Source organism: Tyto alba, unplaced genomic scaffold, assembly GCF_018691265.1.
Source record: "Tyto alba isolate M040663 unplaced genomic scaffold, T.alba_DEE_v4.0 Super-Scaffold_18, whole genome shotgun sequence".
Classification (NCBI taxonomy): Eukaryota; Metazoa; Chordata; class Aves; order Strigiformes; family Tytonidae; genus Tyto; species Tyto alba.
In genome coordinates, this window is record NW_024881280.1 from 20,053,650 (window position 1) to 20,071,300 (window position 17,651).

At 37.9% G+C, this 17,651-nt stretch overlaps 1 protein-coding gene across 8 annotated transcripts in view; it reads left to right on the forward strand.

Annotated features, from left to right (window-relative positions):
- NPAS3 (neuronal PAS domain protein 3) overlaps positions 1 to 17,651 on the forward strand; it is a 615,710-nt gene that overhangs the window by 82,511 nt on the left and 515,548 nt on the right. For 5 of the 8 annotated variants that reach the window (XM_042791038.1, XM_042791040.1, XM_042791039.1 and 2 more), the window contains exon 2: positions 2,824 to 2,913. The exons of the other annotated variants lie outside the window; for them this stretch is intronic. In XM_042791038.1, the coding sequence (XP_042646972.1) occupies positions 2,824 to 2,913 (90 nt within the window). The remainder of the gene's footprint in view (positions 1 to 2,823; positions 2,914 to 17,651) is intronic. 8 annotated transcript variants of the gene reach the window in all.

Genomic DNA, 17,651 nt, shown 5'->3' on the forward strand with positions numbered 1-17,651 from the left:
AAAAACAAAACACAAAAAAACCCAACAACCTCCACTTCCTACACTCCCCCAAAAATAAAAGTACCATATTCTAATCTCTTCCTCATTTTTGGTTGTGGCACCTAATTCCAGCTAGTTGTAAAGCAGAATTGTGATTCACAGACCAAAACTCTGATCTGGTCTTGAACTGCAAAGTGGTTGAGGCTGGAAGGAATCTCCTATCCAAACCACCTGTGTTGGAGAAGTAGAGTTACCTGAAAGGGGTTGTCCAGGTGAGCTTTGACTATTTCCATGGGTGGAGACTCCATAATTTCTCTGGTCAACCTGTTCCAGTGCTCTATCACCCTTGCAGTAAAAAAGTGTTTCCTGACGTTCAGGTGTGTTACAGTTTTTCTCATTCATCTGAAAAAAGAGCAAGGACTGCCCTTGTCGTAAAACCTAAAACCAACATACAAAAGCTAGCTGACAGTCATTCTACACTAGCTTGGTGCAGGGAATGCTTATTTAGGACCTATTTCATCACAAGAGTGTTCAAACTCACATCTTCCACTTCCCAGAAGATTGTCACAACTACTTCAGAATAACAATTTTCTGGAGTGAGCTATATTCTACTCCACTTGTTTAACTACTCAAGTAATAGCAATAATCAGTATTACTATTCAAGGTTCATTTGGTCAGAGAACTAGTGGAAGAAAGAGCATAATACTGAAGCCTTGTGATGAGGGCACTCATCTGGGAAGGCTTCTGATAGTTTTTGCAGGGACCGCTTATGAATTTCTGAATGACTCTTAATATACATGCTCTCACTGGCTCCCTTTCTTTCATCCAATGAATCCTGATTTATTACGTTGTTGTTTTTTTTTTTTTTTTTTTTTTTTAATAGTACCATTGTTTTAACAGTGGGAGTTAACATGTTCCTTCCTCTAAAATAGTTGTTCTCAACCAGTCAGTGGTAATCTTTGGAGCTGTGGGGGATGTACATTTGAACCTTCTCTGGCTGAGAGGCATGGAGAGCCTAGTTCTCCTGTGTTTTTGCCAAAGCTGTATAAAACCAGGCATCTCTTCTAAAAACAAACAAAAAAAATGAAGGAAAAAAAAAAAAAAAAGCCAAACACAAAAAAAAAACAACCAAAAGGCGGGTAGGAGTTCAAGTTGGAACCTGGTCAGCCAATGTGATGGCACTGAATTCCAGCACTGAATCTGGAAGCTTGAATTTTTTTTGTAGGCATTTCTGGGTGACCCAAAGTGACATGATTGTGTGTCTCAGGCACAAATAACATAGAAAAAAAACTTTCCTCCTCTGGATTTCTCTTTTACTAGCCTGTATGGTTGCCTGCAGATAACACTTGTGTTGCAAATTCCATTTTAAGATACTTAGCTTTCCTCGTACACTGTGTATGGTGCTTAGACCATACTTAAAGGCCCTGGGTATCACAACAAATCTCTCTGTTGATGCCTTAACCGGTGAATCCAGGAATATCCCAGGATTTGTAGGTGTTTGGTCCTGCCTTCATCACACAGCTGTCTTGTCTCTCCTGCATGTCGGTTCCCATGGGCCGAAAACAGTGCTGAGACATGCTCAGACCAGGTTTCCAATTTAAATGAGCGAGGGACCAGGGCTGTTAAGACATGAAATGGTGCGCACTTGCCACTCTGTGTAGATGCAGTCTTATTGAGGAAGGCCCTCAGTTTCCACAGTAGATAACTTCCTATTTTCTTGTAAAGCTTGTTGCTGGATAATGCTACGTTTGTTTTTTTTTTTCTCAAATCTCTAGTCTCAAATTACCGTTGAAACAAATATGTGCTTTTAAAAAACAAAACTAGCTTGGAGCTATATAGATGCAATACTGTAAAAATACTAACAATAAAAAATAATTCTATATTGACAAGAATATTTATTTAAAAAAAAAAAATCACAGCCTAAAATTCTACATTTTAAAAATGTGTAAAATTTCTCAAATAACTTATATTTACTCTAGTGAACTACTATTATATTAGAAGGGAAAAAGGTATTAATTTGTGGAAGATAGAAAACCATCTAAAATGTGTTTTTATTCCAGAGAAGAGGGAGGAGGGAAAAAAAAAAAAAAAAAAGAACAAAATTGGTGGGTACTGTTTTGTGTGCAATTCCCAAGTATATTTTAAAAACAACATTGAATTTTTATAACCAAATTATATTTTCTGCTAACAGGGAGTTGGGGAGGGGTGAATACTGGAATGATTGACAAATCTTTTAGGGCCTGATTTTACAAGATGCTGCGCACCTCCTGATTGCTGCCAATCACTTTCATTTTCTTTCAGTTGATCTGAGAACATATGGCATTATTCAGATGGTGCTGAGCACCTTCAATCACAGTCCTCATAATGCCACAACATCCTCATTCTGTACAAATGTGTGAATTGCTGTTGACATTTTAAATTGGAGGGTTATTTGGTCTTTGTCTGGACAAACTCCCAGCTGATATAAATGGATGTTCTGCCTGAAGAAGGATTGCAACAGTAAACAACAAATAATCAATTTTATAAACACTATTGTATATACACAAACTATGTGAAGTATCAATTTGGTTCATAAAATTCTTTACCTCTTCCACTTTTTTTGATGGGAAAAAAAAAATACCATTCCTGTGGAGAACTGAAGTTTAGTTTACTCTCAGTGCAAATTTTGAAAAGTGGAAACTCTGGATGTTATGTGCACAAGGTAGTTGATTTAAAGAGATCAGAAAGGTGTTTAATTTAAAAATAAAAGAAAAAAAATAAATTTCAACATACTGATTTGTCCTGCATTACAGTTACCTGTAGAGAACCTCTAGTCATGTCTATCTGTTTTTGATGCCTCTACAGAATAACTGTCCAGCATCCTCTGCCCAACCAATCAGAATGTAGGAAAATCTACCGATATGACGGAATCTACTGTGAATCTACCTACCAGAAGTATGTTGAAATCTGTGTGAGTCTTGCCTCTAGCTCGTGCATTTAGTGCTCGTGCTCTCCCGCTATTCAGAAATTACACGTGTGTTGAAACAGTACACTTCTACTTGTGTGCAAAACCTCTACAGCAGGGACAGAAATATGTTGTTTAATTCTTTGGGATTGTGCTGAAAAGTGAACAAAAACCCTAAGACTTTACTAAATCTTAGGTATGCTTCTGTACAGTGCAGTAAACAAGAATGTATATAGTAGAAAATCTAGGCAAAATGTATTGCACAGGTGCTTCACATCTTAGGGATTTGAAAGGTGTGTTATGTATAAATTAGCTGTCACTTTTTTCAGTTGTGTAATGGAATGATGAGTTGTAATTTGCATAATCCTTTAAGAAGTCAAATTATACTGTCATGTAGCAGATTTAACATGCTAGCTAGGATTTCATAGCTTTGCAGCTAATTAGTATGTACCTTACAGGACAGTTAAATTGAAGTTGAGTCCTCTTGCTTTACAGTCATTTGCCTTTGTCCGTTGCCCTAACAGAGCCTCCTTTTATGTGTAACTCAAGATCTTTACTGGTGCTTCTGACAAAAGTGCTATTGCTGTGGGCAGGCAAATGCAATGTGTTTGACTTCTGTCACTTTTGCAATCAGTGAAGCTTCTGTTTTACCGTAGTAAGGATTAAAAAACCTATTTTTACATAGAATTGAAAAGTATATATTTGACAGGTATATTGTAGATGATTTTGTATTAATATATTGCAAATGAATTATGAATTTTCTGTTATCTCGCTGGATTTTGAAACTGCTTTATGTCACTTAGTGTTTACTTTTCACATTCCAACTATATTCTTGTTTTGTATTCCAGTGTTATCATTATCATTTTTGTGTATAACAGATTTCATTTTCCCCAAAGTCCGTAACTTCTAAAAAACAACTGTACTCTGCAGTGCAACTAAATGTTTCTTTGACGTTAGTCATACTCATTATAACTTATAAGGTCATATAATCTCATCCCCTCTCTTTATTCCATGACCTGCTGTTTTCCTGAACCTTTTCCTTTAGTAATAGGTACAGCCACATCAGTAAAAGCTGTTACTTCAGTAAATAAAGAGTATCATTTTGGTTTACAGAAGTGAGAGGAAAAGAGAAATCTAGATTAATCATTATAATTACAGTATCAATGTAACTTGGTAGCCAAAATGATAATCTGACCTCTTGCTTAGATTTTCTTTTTTTTTCTTTTTTTTTTTTTTTTTTTGGTGAATGGCTACTTTTGGTACAAGATATGATTTATTCGTTATTTTACATTGACTTATAAATAATTTTTGCACTTCCTGAATTTTTGATGGTTTTCACTTCTATCTGTCTAAATAATGGCAGCGTCCAGGGTAACTGAAGCGGTCCAGCTCTAGCAGGGTTTTATATGTTGCCATTTAACTTAACTTCAGTGGTTTTAATTCTCTTGTAACTTCAGTTCAGTAAGTGTAAATATGTATTCATTTGCTTAAATGTATGAAGCAGCTTTGTTGTGCACTATTTATATCAGTTTTTAGAACAACTTCAAGATTCTGAAACTTTGTGGAAATAATGAAACTTGGCACAGTTTGTTGTGAGTGTTAAATACAGCAGTGGCTTCACTCTGAATGCTGCAACATAGCTGATTATCTTAATTTTTAAAATTTGGTAGAATTTATAGTCAGTACAATTAAAACCAACTAGCTCTGCTGACTACAAGATGGAATAGTAGATGTTCACTTACAAGTAGGTATGTAAGTGCAAATCCACATTGGCTAAATAGTTTTCAAAAAACGGCAAAATCTAAAAGTCATACTAGTGATGAAACTGTGTTGGTTTTGACACCTGTTTTGTCAGTCCTGACATGTCAATTTTGAAGTATTATACCCAGTTCAACTCCCTTATAAAAAGCGTGAATTATTTTTGAAAACTAATGGCTAGGTCTCCCTACAGAAGTGCTTTTTGATTAGTGACATTTTCTCTTGGTACTTTTTCTATGCTATTTAAGTTCTCTGAGGCATTCTTTCTGTCGTCTTCCCAAAGGGTATTTTTGGTACTTTTCCCATAGTAACTTATTTCCAATGATATAACAACAAGTTACTGGAAATTTCTCACTAATCAAGACCAAAAAAAATATCAAGTTATTTTCATGCCACTTTTAAAGTTTATACTTTATTGTTACAAGACATAATTACAAGACATAAGTGTTTGGCAGTAGATGTTCATGTGCATCTCTTATGCGGGCTCAGTCTCTCCCCTGATTAGATTGTGGAAGGGAGAATGGATGTAAAAAGGCCACTGGTGAGCCAGTAGAAAGGGCTCTGCAACCCTAATTTTTCCTGTAGGATAATTTCCGGGCTGGACACAAAACAGGTACCTTATTCTGAGAGTTAAAAGAATTTTAAGATATAAAGAGTACAGAGTAGGACAGGACACGAGATAGTGGCTTTGGGAGCTTGGCTGTTTTTTCTCCAACTCATTTTAAAATTAAAAGAAATATTATGGAGAGAGCCTACTCTGGATTTATGCTTTACTATGTACCTACTAAAGGTAATTTGTATAAAGCTATTTAGCAGTTGAAATCGATATGTTCTGATCCTTTATGTAAAAATTTGAAAGGATCAGACCATGATCATCATCTCCAAAAATACTTTTCAGAAATCATCTGGGGAAGTAACATTTTTAGTCAAACCTTAGTGTTACTATGTACTAGAAATATCAGTTTGTATGAGTTCTTAAAGGTGTAGATTAGTAAATACATTATAGTACTATAAAAAAAAATTGTGAAAAGCTTTTTGCAACATAAGCTCTTGAGGAGTTGGACTAATGATTACGTTAGCTAATATATATAAAATAGGCAAAATAGTAACTTTAATACAGATCCCTCTAGGCTACTTATGATCCTCTTGCAATTGAGTCTCATAGCTGCCACTAGATATGCTGCTCTGAACAGAGTGAAACACACAGTCTCAAAAGCTGTTGGCAAAAGAACTTTTTGTTATTCCCCCCATCCACCACCTTAATTGTCTATGTTGGTTTAGGTAGCTGAGTATGTGAATATGCTTTTTAAAAAGCTCTAAAGTAAGCTTGAAAATAATTATAAATTGTTTCTATGTTCACTGGCAGTAGAGACTAACACAGCAAGCATTCTTAAAAGATTTTTACTGTTGTGTTTTTTGAAACAGACACGGCTCAAGCTATGGAGGTAAAACCAGAGGCCTGTCAGTTACAGGGCTCTCGATCAACCCCTGAATATTTCCCCCCATTTTTTTTCCAGTCCCCCCAGACTTAGGAATGTCTAGGCTGCTCTTTTGTGATGTCAAACAAAATTGACAACAAAAATAGTTCTTGTTCAGTTCTAGCTACTTCACTATAACCAAACTGCCAAGGTTTTTCCCTCTTGCCCAGATTGAAAATCCTTTCTTCTGCTTGCTGAGACATCTATGGATTGCACTCTTGTTCACCTTTATGGAGTGTCAAACAGTGAACAAAGCTGTGGTAGATGATCTCCAGAGGTAGCCCAAGAGGAGCACTACTCCATGCCCATGCTCCGGTTTTATTTGTTGCTAATTACTAGGAGTAATGGCATGTCAAGAATAGGTTGGTTTGGGTTTTTTTGCTTGTCTGCAGGGGAGTCTCTGTCTACAAGCAGGGGATATCTCAGGTTTTGTGTTTTTTTTTTTTTTTTTTTTTTTTTTTTTTTTTTTTTTTTTTTTGGGTTCTCAGCCTGGAAGTTACTCCATTCATAAAGTGGCCCTTCAGACTATCACCTGGGTCATGAGGGGAAATACTCAGTTTAGTGGCTGTGGTGTCCTATCTCCAAATCAAAGGTGGAAGAATCATCCCTTCCTCCTTTCTTCCTGTCCATATTAAGCAGATTTAAAGGTCATATCTCCCTTCAGGAGTATAGAGAATAGGGGAGAGTTCTACAGTAAGGTATTTCTTCTGAAATCAACATCATGGAATAAATATGTAAGGAAAATGCCTTGCTCATTTACATCCCAGAAATAGAGCTCTGGTCTTATTAGCTATTTTTCCTTCATTTCTTTACAAGTTAGGGAAATGAGCACAGAACAGAAGGCACATTGAGTTCAGTCTGAGTGGAGAAATTTGTCCTGGAAGGTGTAGCTTGGTCATAGATGCATTATCATCCTGAGCCTGTAAATGCTCAAACCATCTGAACTTAGTAGACCAAAATAAGCTCCCCTTGGATTATATGTTGACTCAAATCCATAAATATTTGTACAACTGAGAAAATAAGGCACAAGGCTAAACCATTTTTGTCAGCCTCTAAGGTTTAAATTGAGATTTGATTATTTATCAAATGGTTAAAACAAAACCAGAATTGCTTTGTATGCTCAAGAAATCTCATGCCTCTGCTAGACAACACAAATCAGAATATAAACCTTTTAATGTGCCAAATAGCTCTCCCAGAGTTTCTAGTGAGGGAATTCAACTAGATAAAGATATGGGAAGATGAAGGATTTCTCAGGGTTGCTGAAGTGGTCTGCAGTGGTCATTGCCACCTTAATGTGAACAAAGCAGTAAAAAATACCTGCAGAGGAGGAGCTAATCGCTCCAAATGGAGGTTCACCACTTTCACAAAGTGGGTTAAAATCTCCTGCTGGCTCCTCTGCAGCTGTATGTGCTGGCTCAGGTCAGTATAGTCACTTAAGTGGCATAGAGAAGTTGGTAATAGCTAAGAGGTCGTTATCTTTTTCCATCTTTTTGTTTCTTAGTTGTGGTGTTGCACATAAATTGACTTAGAAAGATGTAAGCCTTTTCAGATTTTTGTTTATATATCTGGACTCATCTGATAGCCTATAGCTGAAGAAAAGACACAGGAGTCTGAACTGAATTATTTTAGCTGTAGGACAACTATGTAACATGTAGGACAACAGGGCTGTCATTCAAGCTAATCCTGTAGGGTACACAAGCGTTTTTCTAACAGTTACTTCAGTATGCCATATTTAGGGGTTAACCTAAGAGAGAACATACTGAAGAAGCTGCCATTTAATTTGATCTACTCTAGTAAAATGTGAAGGAAAGGCCCCCATCTTCTTGCACAGTGGACTTCCTTTGCGGCAGTGTTATCTTACTTCACATCTTGATTTTTCTCCTTGCAATGTGAATTCAGTAGGTGAATTTGAAGAAGATTCTACGCATCTCCTCTTCATAAATTTGACGTCCTCTTTGAAAATATTGAAAGCTAATAACCAAATTCATTCTCTATCAGCAAATGGCAGATAAGCCACTGCTAACTCATATAACAGGCCTTTTAATATAAGTCACCTGATTGTTACAGCCCCAGTGTGAGGCTGGCAAAACTTTAACCCTGTTACAGCTGCTTACATCTGCTCTCTCATTTGTGTAGCTTTGAGCACATCTGCTGGTTCTCTGTGCTGTTCTAGATGTCTTTTGCAAGAAGAAAAAAAGCATAGTCTTTAACCAAGTTTAACACACATCCAAAAGTGAACCAATGTCTCCTTACACGTAAGATATGAGAGTGGGCTTTCTCTGGGTAAGAAATGAGATTAACTGTGCCACTTTAAAATGATTAATGATCACTGGTTAGCATTAAGTTGATCATCTAATCCATGGCTGATTGGAGCATTTGAGATAACAGCACTCAAAAAATAAAATTTTTCAATAACAGAAATTTTGTCATACTTATATTTCTATTATGACACAGTTATATGTTGCACTGGCTTTAAAATTTTACTTTGAGATTAATGGAATGTATCCTGAATAGAGAATAGGTATGATGCATACATGTTACCTGAAGATTTCCTTGCACTGAATAATAAAGGGGCGTATTTAGGTTTACAAAATAATATTCAGTTTATAGTTCAAAACAAATTTTGAAGATTCACTTAAGCTTTGCAGTATCTAACTGTAATATCTTTTTTGAGTTAAATCCTGAAGTGAATTTGGTATTGGTCAATTGACCAATTAGGCAATTGCCTTTTTCTGTCTTGCACACTATACATGTTAAACTAGCTGGGTCTTCAGGTTCTTTAACCATGTCCTTCCAATAGGATATTATTCACAGTCTGCTAATTCCCTGTTAAAACAGGTTTTTTGATATTCTGCAGAAATTGGTTTTGCATTTAATTTTCATTTCAGATATCGAGGGTTCTTTTTGCATTGTTTGTTATTGTGGTTTTCTTAGCGTGTGTGTTTTTTTTTTTTTTTTTTTTTTTTTGTCTGAGTCATGTTACTGGTTTCAGAAATGGAGAGATCAATTCAAATTATCTGTGACTGAGCTACTCTGTGTATTGAGCAAGTTTTCACTTTTCCCATGCTCTTTCAGTAAATCGCTGCTGGGGAAACAGTGAGCAAGATAGCAAGTTCATTTGGCTTACTAACAGTTTATATGATCATTCCACAACTTGGGGGAAGAGGGAAAGGGAAGGGGAAATAATTATCCCCCAAATATAAGGAGCCAACCAAATACCTGCCCTAAAGCTCACTCAAGTGCCGTGAGTTGCAGTAACAAAGCTATCCTGGAGCTTTTTAGGTATGTTTTTGAAAGGTAGAGTTCCAGCGCTTTACCATCTTTTGAATTAAAAGAGCAATAGAAGCTAGTAACACAGTCTTGCGATGTCTGGTCCTTTGTAGAAGGAAAACACCGCTTACAAGAACCTCAGGTGAAAGAAAATCCTGGCTTTCTTTAGATGAACTGTACCTACTATTGTTACCATATTTTTAGTCTGAGGTTTTGTAACTTTTATGTAGCAGAAACATACCAAATACAGCATTAAGAAGCTGAAAAGTCCTCCTTTAACATTCATGATGCTCCTCAGTTCTTCCCCCTGCCGCTTAGATATTTGTAGATGGTAATCCAGTGATTGTTTATCCTCCTCTTTGATACAGGTTTCTTATTCCTAGCAGGGCAAGTTTTCCAGAATTTGAGCACTTGTAGCTGTTTGATGAAGTCTTCCTAGTTTGAATACTAGTATAGTCTACCAGTTGTTCCCTGTGGTAGTGATCAGGGATCACAGATATAAATTAGAACCACGTTGTTATATGCTGTTTGAAATGGAAAGATTCTCTGTCTCAACATCAGTAGTGATTTCTATAATCCTTTCCTATTGCTACTCTGTATTTACTTCCTTGTATGTCAAAGGATCTTTTTTGCTGCTCTAGCCAGGGTATCACATTGTAGGCTAATATTAATTTGGTTATCCACCATCATCCATATGCTTCTTCCTAGGTTATTGTATTGTCTTTGTTTGGAATCTGTGCTCTTAGTTATGAGATAGACAGCTTTGTGCTCAGCTGTGTTAAAACACATCTTATTCAGGTGAGCCCAGACTGCCATGCAATCTGTGGAACTGACAACTCCCTGGTATTTACCATTTTATTATCTTTTGTGTCATCTGCAAATTTTACTGGGAAGGATTTTATGTTTTCTTTCATATCACTGATTTATTCTCCTGCACAGGTACTCCATAGGGAATAAAGGGCTCAAGGAGTTCTTTCCCTGCACGGAGTGCTTGGTGTAGATCTAATCCATATTTCAGAGCTGCTGGTCATAATGGCTGGGAGCAGATTAGGGCTGCCGGCACTGATGAGTTGCAACCGAACAGGGGCAGTGAGTCATGAGCACACTCTCTTTACTCTTGCAGCAGTATGAGACGGTTGCAGCCTTTCTTTAAAGTAATGTGTGGCTTGTTTTGCATAGTGTTGCTGTTGAAATACAGAAGACAATTATCCCTTGAACATTTGTGTGTTCATAGTGATGACTACTAGTGAATACAATAATTTCAGGGAAAAAGACAATGGAAATGTAAAGCATACTTCTACCTGAGTGCAACAGGAAGGTGACAGTTTTTCATTTATGTCATTTTTAGGTATAAAACAATCTTGTGTGTTTTTTTTTAAGAAAACCCAAACCAACAAACAACAACAAAACCATGATACCATGTAAACCAAAACTTATATAATTAAGTTATTCCCTTAATTTCTGGTAAATGGGGAGCAAATTTCTATAAATACTAAATATAAAATCTGATCAGCAAGAAGGAAGGACACAGTCTGTCACACTTCAAAGTTTTCTGCTCACTGAGCAACAGGAGGCTTATGAGGATAGATACTTTTTGCCTGTTATAGTTGCATTGAACTTCGTCTTACAGTTTCATAAGCGATGTTGGGTCTGTGCCATCTTTGAGATTGCAGATTGTGATGCAGAGTAGTTTAAGATGCTGTATCATGTGCCATTTAATCAGGCTGCACTGTTTAGAGTATGTGTTGTGTACTGGGAATAATTTGTGTGTAAAGTCTTTCCAGATGCATCTATATAAAAGGTGAAATTCCCCTACCTCCGCACAAAAGTCGGCTAAATGGACTGCGGGGAACAGAGCAGCAGTTGAATGAATTAATTTCATGTAGCTGTCCATAGCTGGCTGTGACACTGCAGTGTGCTTCCTCCGCTGCTGACTCACAGCCAGGGCCCGTACGCATCTTTGTGGAGTTCTTGGGTTGCTAAATTTCTACGCTTTGATCAATTGTCTACTTGCCTAGAAGTGTCCTGTATAGTTTTCCACCCCCTTGCTAAATTCCAGTGACTCACTCACATGCCTAGAGCAGTAGCTCTCTAAACCTCCTGTCTGTGGTGGACTTTGCTATTTATTATTATTACCTTTGCTACCTCTAAGATTGGAGGTCATCATAGCATTAGAGGAGGGAACACTACCACTGTCCCCGCCTTCTGCATATCTTTTAATGTAAGCTACTGTATGTGCTGCTTCACGTGGCTGGGGGAGAAGGGCTGTTGAGCATCCCCCCTTTCCCCAGTAGAAAAATCTGCCCTTTCTGAGCATACGCTCTGCTGGTGACTTCCAGTGATGCATGTATAGACAGCCCAAGCAAAGGGAGGCAGCACAAAGATTCTCTGGCTGTACAGCGGCTTGTATAACCAGTCTCACTGCTGTGTGTGAGGAGTTTGGTAGCCTGTTAGTCCTGGGCTGTCTGGAAGCACCCCAGGGTCACAGACACTCCCTAGGCTGTTCGCCACCTGTATAATCAGTGACCAATACTGATCAGCGTATTGATCATAACTGTGCTTTGGTATAGTGTGTACTGCTGCTTTGTCTAGCAGTATTTTCTGTGCCTCAAGAATGCTGCCAAGCTCTACGTTTTGAGCTGGATGTTATAGTAAGAAGGGCATTCATATTTTTCTAACTTGGCAAGTTGAATTGAGTGTTTTTTGTTATTCAGTAGGGATAGAAAATGATCACAATATTTTGAGTGAAATACCAAGCTAAGATTAAGAGCAGAATACAAACCAAGTCTATAGTATATTTTGGTATAGCTTGGTCAATTGGAGGTATTCAAGTGGTGTAGAATCCCCCTTGGACAAAGCTGCATCAACAGAAACCTCTACAGCAGATGCTATTTTACTTTAAAAACTGTGCTTTTACTGATACTGCTTGTTTTGCTAATAAGTGATGATTTTTCTGTATGATTCCAAAGCAGACCTTCGCTGATATAGCTGATTACATGCTTAGTGCTTTGCCATAGTGGTGTACCAAGGTTGTTCTGTTGGCAAAATGCTTTTAATACAGGTCTCATCTGATTTTAGTAATTCACTTTTCTTGATTTCAAAGCCCAACAAAATACGATTCCTAATGTAGAATTTGAAGGGACGTTAGTTGTTCCATGGCTCTGTATTGAATAATCATTGGGGTAAAGAGACTCCAGAGCTGTACTGCATTTAAAAATCAATCCCATTTTTCATAATATAATTAGTTTTTTTTTTTTCATTTGAGATATTCTTGTTGTAGACTTGAATTAAGGGTGAGAAACCTAATCTTCTGAGTTGCTTCACGTTTCACATTTCTTTGGGTCTTTGTAGAATCCTGCTGATAGTGTGATTTGCCTGATTAATTGTGACAGTGCTAAATCCCACGTGATTGAGCTCCTTGCCTTGAAATCAAGTGATATAAACGAAAAATTTCCAAAAGTATTCTGAGCTTTTTTGTCCCCTCAAAAATCTCTCAACAAGAATTGAAGTGAAAGGCCTGGTGATAACTTAGGCACAATGCCTTGCTGCATGCTTTGGGCAACACCTAGATCTTATGCCTAAGAGAGCATTTTATGGTTATCATAGCAGGAGGCCCTCTTGCTTCCAGGGGTAGCAGCATGCTTTTAAAATTGCTGCATAGCTGCTTGATTACTGGTGATGGTTATGTTACATGCTGGACCCAGCGTGACAGAGGCAGGCGGTTCTGATTCATATCACCCTGGGGAGCATCAGGCATGTATCCGGACCATGCATCAGCGGTAACTGTGGCACTGAAATTACTAGAAAAGGCATGGAATCAGATAATCATCCATAAAAGAGTACCACTGAATGGCTGTGAAGTTCACAGCTGGTAGATTCATATCTTATGGAAGCATGGTACTGTGTAACAAGCAAAATCTGTTAAATTTACTAAACAGGTTAAGGCAGCTTCATTAGATAAGGTTTTTCCATTGTTGATGTTGGCTTATTTTCACCTCACCTGCTTGCTAAGTGTACTTACAAGTTATAAACAGATCTTTTGTGAGATATCAAAAGAAGAGCAAATCTACTGCTCCAGGCCTAGGTTGTCTTGTGGAGGTTAAACTGAAATCTAATTATTGACCCTGTCACTAAATGGAATGAAATACATTCCAGAATGTCAAACGTTACATTAACTTTTCCAACTTTTGTACACTCTATATTTTTTACTTTCTCTTGCTTAGATGCTTTGATGCATTCCTGAAGCAATGCCTACTTCCTAAGAGTAAAAAAGTCCAAGCAATGTTTATTCATCCTTCCCCTTAGTTTACACCTAATACCATTTATTTTAGGTTAAAAACCCAGAATAGATCATCTTCCTTATTTTGAGGGAGTCTCTGCTCTTAAAACTTTTTAAGAATTCATAAGAAAGGTGAATAAATGTCATGTTTTACAGATGTTCAGATCATTTCTATATGGGAATTGGCTGACCCCTCAATGCACTGGCTTTTATTAGTATAAGTGCCCTTTTCCTCAGCGACAGTTTAAGGAGGTGGAGTCCTCCTCTGAGCTTCCAGCCTTTGTACAGCTTTTTCACCTGGGTGCTTTTTAAAGATAGTTAGCACTGACCACACAGCTCCTGCAAGCATCTAAGTTCAAGGAAGTGGTGGCACAGCAGCAATGTGCTCAAGGTTGCAAGTGGGAGTTTTCCTGTTTTCTTTTACTTGCTGCTGGAGAATACCACAGTCCTGATGCGTGTGGTCTCGTTCCCAGCTGCCTACGAACACTCTTTATCCCTGTGCTGTTAGGATGTTTGCAATAAGCTGGAGTGCAGCAGAAAACACTCTTCAGTGTCAGGCTCTGCAAAGGGGAAGTAGGGCTTTACAAAGGGCTCCTCTGCTCTAGTAGTTGCTGCTCTGCGTGTTCTAAGTGTGTTTACTTTAAAGGCATGGTATAGGGCTTATCTGTTTACAGCTGTGTATTTGATAAGAGGTGATTTAGTGAAATATATTAAAATTAGTTTTGGTATGTAGCTTTGTCTAGATTAACATTTGTATATCATTTTAACTTTTTTCCTTGTGCTTATTTAAGACCAGTTTGTAAACCTCCAAGTAGATAAATAAGTGCTTACCGATGGTCATAATACCCCTCCTGTTTGTACTCACAATATTGTATTTGTGGCTTTGTAGGCTGGCTTGCTCTGACTCTTATGCGTAGATATTTTTGATTGACAGATAACTAAATTCAGCTTGGATGACCAAATCCAGTGTATGCAAATATCAGCCCTTTGTTGTATTTAATCAAAATTTTACATCTGCATTAGAATGAAAACCATAGGTTGATTTGATACAGGTGTTGCATATTGCATAAAGGTAGCAAGATGACATTAAGAACAGGAAATTACTATATTTTAGGCTAAATGCAGTAGTCACTCTAAACAGGGAATTACCACCCCTTTCCACCCCGGCAGCCTCTTGCTTATATTTTGGTACCAAAATTCTCCATACCACTAACCCGTATTCCTATTTATTCAACACTATCCCCATAGCTTCTTCTGTCACTGCTTGTGCTCACTGTTCCTTAACCTCCAGCCCTAGAAAGATGGGTACATTGCTCATTATGGCAGGCACACCAGCACTCTGTAGAGCTGTCAGGAGCACTTGGATAGGTAGATCAGTGCCCGATACTGGTTTTAATGTGCCCCTTGCTTCCAACCATGTTTCCCCTGGCTTGAGGCTTGTATTTGGGAGACCACAGTATGCATTCCAGATGTCACTGCAAAGAGCATCTGCCAGGGAAAAGCAGGTAAATATAATGAAGCAGGGAGGCAATTGGGGAACTGTATTGCGTAATTTGATTATGGTCTTAGATGCAAGGGACTCCAAAAATACTAGTTAAAACATAAATGGTGGTGTTACAATGTTTATTTCATGGTAGTAAACAATCCACTGAAACGTATGAAAATTTAGGCCAAAGCTGTAATTTACCACATTGGTGCTGAACAATATTGTGGTAGAATGAACTATCATTCTATTGCTTACAGATTTTTTTTTTTTTTTGGCATGTGACTTTTTCAATGATGTATTTGAAAGCAGATTTAGAATATGAAAATCATGCTAGTTTTTCATCCTCATTTTAGTCAGATGAAAAAAAAACCATGATTTTGTATATGTACAAGAAAATTATCTAAAAACATGTTCAACTATGTGGTATCAATTTTTATAAGTGCGTAGTGCATGAGTGTGTTTCCTCCGAGCCTTTTTGGTTTTCTTAAGCCCTTTGCCCATGCCCCACATTCTTTCAAGAACTGTTAAGAAACAAGTCTGGATACCTTGAATAATTTTTTTTTTTTTTCTCATTTAAAGTCTTCTGTGTCTTTAAAACCCAACAAACTGTGTTCTGGCTCACTACTATTTCTTGAAAAGTGCTTTGACAAAAATTCTGTTTTCTTCCAAAGCATTGGTCCCACTCCTGGTTTTCAGTTCCTACCAGAGTAGTCAGATGACTTTTTCCAGAAATTGTTTTTCCAGTTGTCAGAGGAAGATTGGATTTAATATAAATTCAGTAAGACCTACCTTCCTTGACATGCATGGGTCTTTATTAGATAGTAGCTGCTATTACCTTTAACTATTTCAGTTGCCATAAGACTGGTCTCTCATTTGCCTTGTGCCTAGTGACAATTAATCAGTTACTCCTGGGTGCATAAAATCCTGTCTAATTGGAAGAGTAGCATTTTACATCTATTGCAGACTTTCTCTTTTCGTAGCTATATATAATAATATGTAAAATAAGTCTATATGAAATATCTATAGTGTATGGATCAAAGAATATTTGTGATGGAAGGAAGTTCACTGTAATTTAGAAATTCAGTGTAAATACCTAGTTATTTAGGATGATTACCCTTTGGATACGTGGCTCGTATTGGGGTGTGGATCACCATATGAGTATGTAGCTTGCCCTAAGTAGCTAACTACATCTGTAGACAGGTATGAGTTTGGTTGTCACACTGCTGTGCATGTATATCTATTCAGGGACACACAAATACGTACAACAGGAAAGTTAAATCATTCCCATTTGATTCAGAGCATGCCTGTAGGAAGAGTGCATGTTAACTCCAAGTCTTTAAAACTGGAGAGCCAGAGACACTCAATTTCTGGACTTGGGCTTGGGAGGGACAAATGGGTAACATGCTTACTGAGACAAATGAAACTAGTGCAAGGTGCAGGAGCAGGGTCCTTGGTTATCTGAAAGTCAGCTGAGGCAGAAGAAATGTGGCCAAAGAGAATAGCACAGGCAGAGGCTGACTGCTGTGGTGGTGAGGGGAGGTGTGGGCAAAGGGGAGAACCCTGTGGTCCTTGGAGGGCATTGCTTGAAGCCCAAACAATTCTCATGAGTGACGGGGAAACTGGAGAGCTGTGTTGACCAAAGCTTTGTGTGCTACCAAAAGTAAAGGGCACTTGTTTTTGGAACCCATGGAAAAAATCTGTCTATCTTTTACTTCAACTTTTAAATATACTGGAAGGGGTGAGCTCAAAACCACAGGGGTTGGAGCTCTCTGCTTCTGCTCCTGATGGCTGGAGAACAAGGCCAGCATTGTCTTGCAGGAACAAAGTAGACTGTCAAGGAGGGGGAACCAGGAAAGCCCATGCCTAGTTATTGTGACAGGGAAATCATGAAAGACAGTGATACAGTTTCCTCAGACTAGAGGAAGCTTAAAAGCTCGTGGACATAGTGAAACCCAGCTAGATGAGTAGAAAGGAATCTTCCACAGCTGCTACGGTGTTATGCATCGGAGGGAAGATCTGTTGTGTGACAGTTTACTGTTTAGATATCCCAGATTGGTCAGATATACTGAACATGTGCTGACTGCAGTTGTAACATGTCTGGAAAATAAAACAAGATCTTTGAGTTCCATATCCATCTAGAAAATGCATATTGAGAGATTTAACAGCTCTGTGCAAGCAGCTAATTGCATGATCAATTGCAGAGTCAATCAGGACACAGCAGAGGAACGCTTAGTTAAAATACTTCAGTGCCCCTTCCATAATGACAAGTGAAACACTGTTTTGTGACTTCTGCTGTGGGGTTTTTCTGGGGTTCTCTTGGCTGAAGAAAGGTTTCCTCATTGTATAGTGAAATTTTCTTTCTTTCCTGGACAGCGTACATGTAGGCCTTTGAATGGCAAAAATGTTGGCTTTTGAGTGGTAAACATGTTCAGTCTGACCCAAGACTACCACTTGTTG